General features: G+C 60.8%; 1 protein-coding gene across 1 annotated transcript in view; it reads right to left on the bottom strand.

Annotated features, from left to right (window-relative positions):
• NDST1 (N-deacetylase/N-sulfotransferase (heparan glucosaminyl) 1) overlaps positions 1–2,774 on the bottom strand; it is a 6,768-nt gene extending 3,994 nt beyond the window's left edge. Inside the window, 5 exon segments of the mRNA XM_010159328.1 lie at positions 790–944; positions 1,137–1,224; positions 1,381–1,863; positions 2,263–2,751; positions 2,754–2,774. Of these exon segments, the coding sequence (XP_010157630.1) occupies positions 790–944; positions 1,137–1,224; positions 1,381–1,863; positions 2,263–2,751; positions 2,754–2,774 (1,236 nt within the window).
• Between the last annotated feature and the right edge of the window lie 186 nt (positions 2,775–2,960).

Below are 2,960 nucleotides of genomic sequence, written 5' to 3'. Positions count from 1 at the left end.
AGAAGTAGGAGATGCATCTACACAGGACTGTAAATTGGTTTATATCAGGAGATATAAACAGCCTGGGAATTCTGAGCTTGGTAACTGCCCATCCTAAGTAGGGATGGCCTGGTCTCTCTCTAATTAAGCACCTCTAATTATTGGATAATGAAGTCAAATTAGCCCGAAGGTCCCTCTCTTAGGCCATAGGACCCAATTACTGGGACTGGCTCTGGCTTTACCCGTTCGGACAGACAGCTCCGAGCAGACCAGGCCATCACAGCACCATCCGGTCTCAGTGCCGGCTCTATCGGGGCCACAGAAAGCACAGACCAAGAGGATGGACAACCCCTCACCCGGCTGAAGGCCAGAGCCTGCCTCTATAAACCAAACACATTCCCAGCAGCCTGGCCTGCAGAGGGAGTTTCCATCAGCTGGAGCCTCCCGGGACACGGCCACAGCTCCGCGATCCCGCAGCACTGCCCAGCCCAGCATCCAACCGTGCCAAGCAGACCGCCCAACCCACATCCCCCCAGGTAGGGCACCGCATCCCCATGGTGCCAGGCCTGGGAGCTGCAATGCACAGACGTCTCCTCCCCTGCTCGCTGCCGCATCAGCACGTTGGCTGGTGCAGGTATGAGCATACCCATGGATTTCCCCCCCCAGCAGCAACGTGGGAACACGACTCAACATCACCAGGTCCCTTTGCTCTGCCAAGCCGAGACCGGCGTCCCCCAGAAAGCCTCCTCGCCCCCTTGCTCTTGTCCTCCCCCCAACCACGAGCACCTCCGCCGGCGGCATCTTACTCACGACAGCGAATTTCTTGTTTAGGGTCATCTGCTCGGCGAGAACCGACTGGTTGTGGAACAGGTGAGGCTGCATGTGGCTCCACATGTGGGGGAACCACCAGAACTCCCTCACGTAGGACAGCAGCAGGTCATCGCCTTCATCCTCGGCGTCGGTACCTGCGGGCACGGTGCTCGCCGTCACCGCAGAGCCACGCGCGAGCAGCGGGGGCAGAGGGAGGGGGAGCCCCTCTTGGTGATGGGGGCGGTGGGGGACCCTCCTGCAGCCCCGAAATCAGCTGCTTTGAGCACTGGTTCGTGCCTCAACAGCAGCCGTACGGCTCCAGGATGCAATGCCCTTCCCCTCCTCACCCGTGTGGAAGAATTTCCCTGAGTATCCCAGGTTGAAGGTGAAGTTCGGGATGTGGGTGCGTAGCTCGTTCTGGGTGTCGAACAGCGCCTGGGAGAGGGAAGAGAAGGCAAGGTGTCCTCAGCACACGGCCATGGGGACGGCGGCTTCCTGAAAGCTTTGCTCTCAGGGGGGGCCGGAAAGCTCAGGAGCATCCCCGAGCAGGCACAGAACCCGGCCCAGCCGGCCAGGACAACACAGCCGCACCTTGACATCTTCCACCTTCATGCGCGTGCCCTCCTTGCCCACAAAGATGTCGTCGATGTCCACCAGGATGTAGCGGTCGAGGGGAAGGGAAAGCCTCTTGCCCGTCAGGAAGGAGACGGAGTCCACAAAGACCAGCTTGTGCAGCCAGAAATTGAGGTTGTTGCCAAAAAGTACCCTCTGGATGCCGTCGTGGAGGCCCAGGTCCTGCATCACGGTGGTGTGCAGCGCCGCGTCCACGCTCATGTGTGGGATGGACTCGGCTGACTTGGTTTTGGCCAAGAGGACCGGCTCGTAGGTGGAGTGGTTGGACTGGAAGACGGTCCAGTCCTCGCCGGGAAGCACACCCTTCTCCACCTCGCTGGGGCGTGTGATGTAGAGCAGGGGCGACTTGGGGTTGATGCTGCAGTCCTTCAGCGCCAGATTGGAGTGGAGGAAGAGGGGGAAGCCCTTCAGCTGGGCGCTCAGCAGGCTGTTCTCGTTGGCCTGCATGGGGATAGACGGGAGCTGGAGGAGACAGGACGCCAGGGACAGAAGCATTGAAAGACAGGCCAAGTGCCCAGGGCTGTGCCGGCAGGGGCTCACCGCGGGCAGCAATGCCCACGGCGAGGGGTTAGGTGGCACACCGCCCGCAGAGAGCCAGGTGCTGGGTTCCCCCGCTTCCCCTCCTGAGCTTGGGGTGCCCTCATCCCCTCTGCACGCTCAGTCCTGCTCAGGTCTGATGTGCAAATCCCCCCTCCTGGGCTGTGAGGGGGCTGCTGAGCAAAATACCCTGCAGAGAGCAAGGGGAGGGCAGAGTCTCTGCTGGGCAGCAGGACCCCAGAGCCCCCCACTCACACCCTTGCCTGGCGGCGGGGTCTCGGCTCACCCCAGGTACCCCCTTACCTTGAAGAAGCCAATGATTCCCACGCCGTACTCCACACAGTACTTGTCCAGCAGCTCCCGGTTCCAGGCGTCCAGGTTGACATACTTGAGGATGTTCTCGTAGATGATGAGGGCAAAGCGTCCCCGGTCCTTGTCGGTCAGCGTGGGCATGTCCCCCTTCCCGGGGGCAATCTCTGTCCTGTATTTGAAGCGACTCGACTCCAGAATGGCCACGATCTCCTGGCCCAGCTGGGAGTAGAGGCTCTCCACAAAGACCAGCACCAAGGGATCCGTGCGGGAGGAGTCGACCAACTTGAGGGTCTTCAGTGGCAGCAAGCGGGAAGGGGCGACCTTGGGCTCGTCGCAGTCTGGCCCTGCCACGTCCCCGGAGGGTTCCAAGCCCCTTTTCCACCCATATAAATAATACGCAGAGACAAAAACACTGAGCAGGCAGAAGACGAAGAGCAGGAGCAACACCACCTGCGGAGAGCGCTGCCGGATACCCCGCCGCGGGCCCTGGCCAGCACAGTCATCCTTGCATCCGCGGGGTGAGGAGGGGGCCCTCTCCCCTGCCCACCCCCTCCCCTTGCGAGCCCCGGGGAGGGGAAGAAGCAAGCAACCAACCAAAAAAAAACAGGTAAAAGAAAAAACTGAATACTCCTAATAAATTAAAATACTAGCAGGCTGCCTGGGCAGGCCCTCTCCCCTCCAGCAGTCCG

Source organism: Eurypyga helias, unplaced genomic scaffold, assembly GCF_000690775.1.
Source record: "Eurypyga helias isolate BGI_N326 unplaced genomic scaffold, ASM69077v1 scaffold23109, whole genome shotgun sequence".
Lineage (NCBI taxonomy): Eukaryota > Metazoa > Chordata > Aves > Eurypygiformes > Eurypygidae > Eurypyga > Eurypyga helias.
This window is presented reverse-complemented; position numbering and strand designations above follow the sequence as displayed.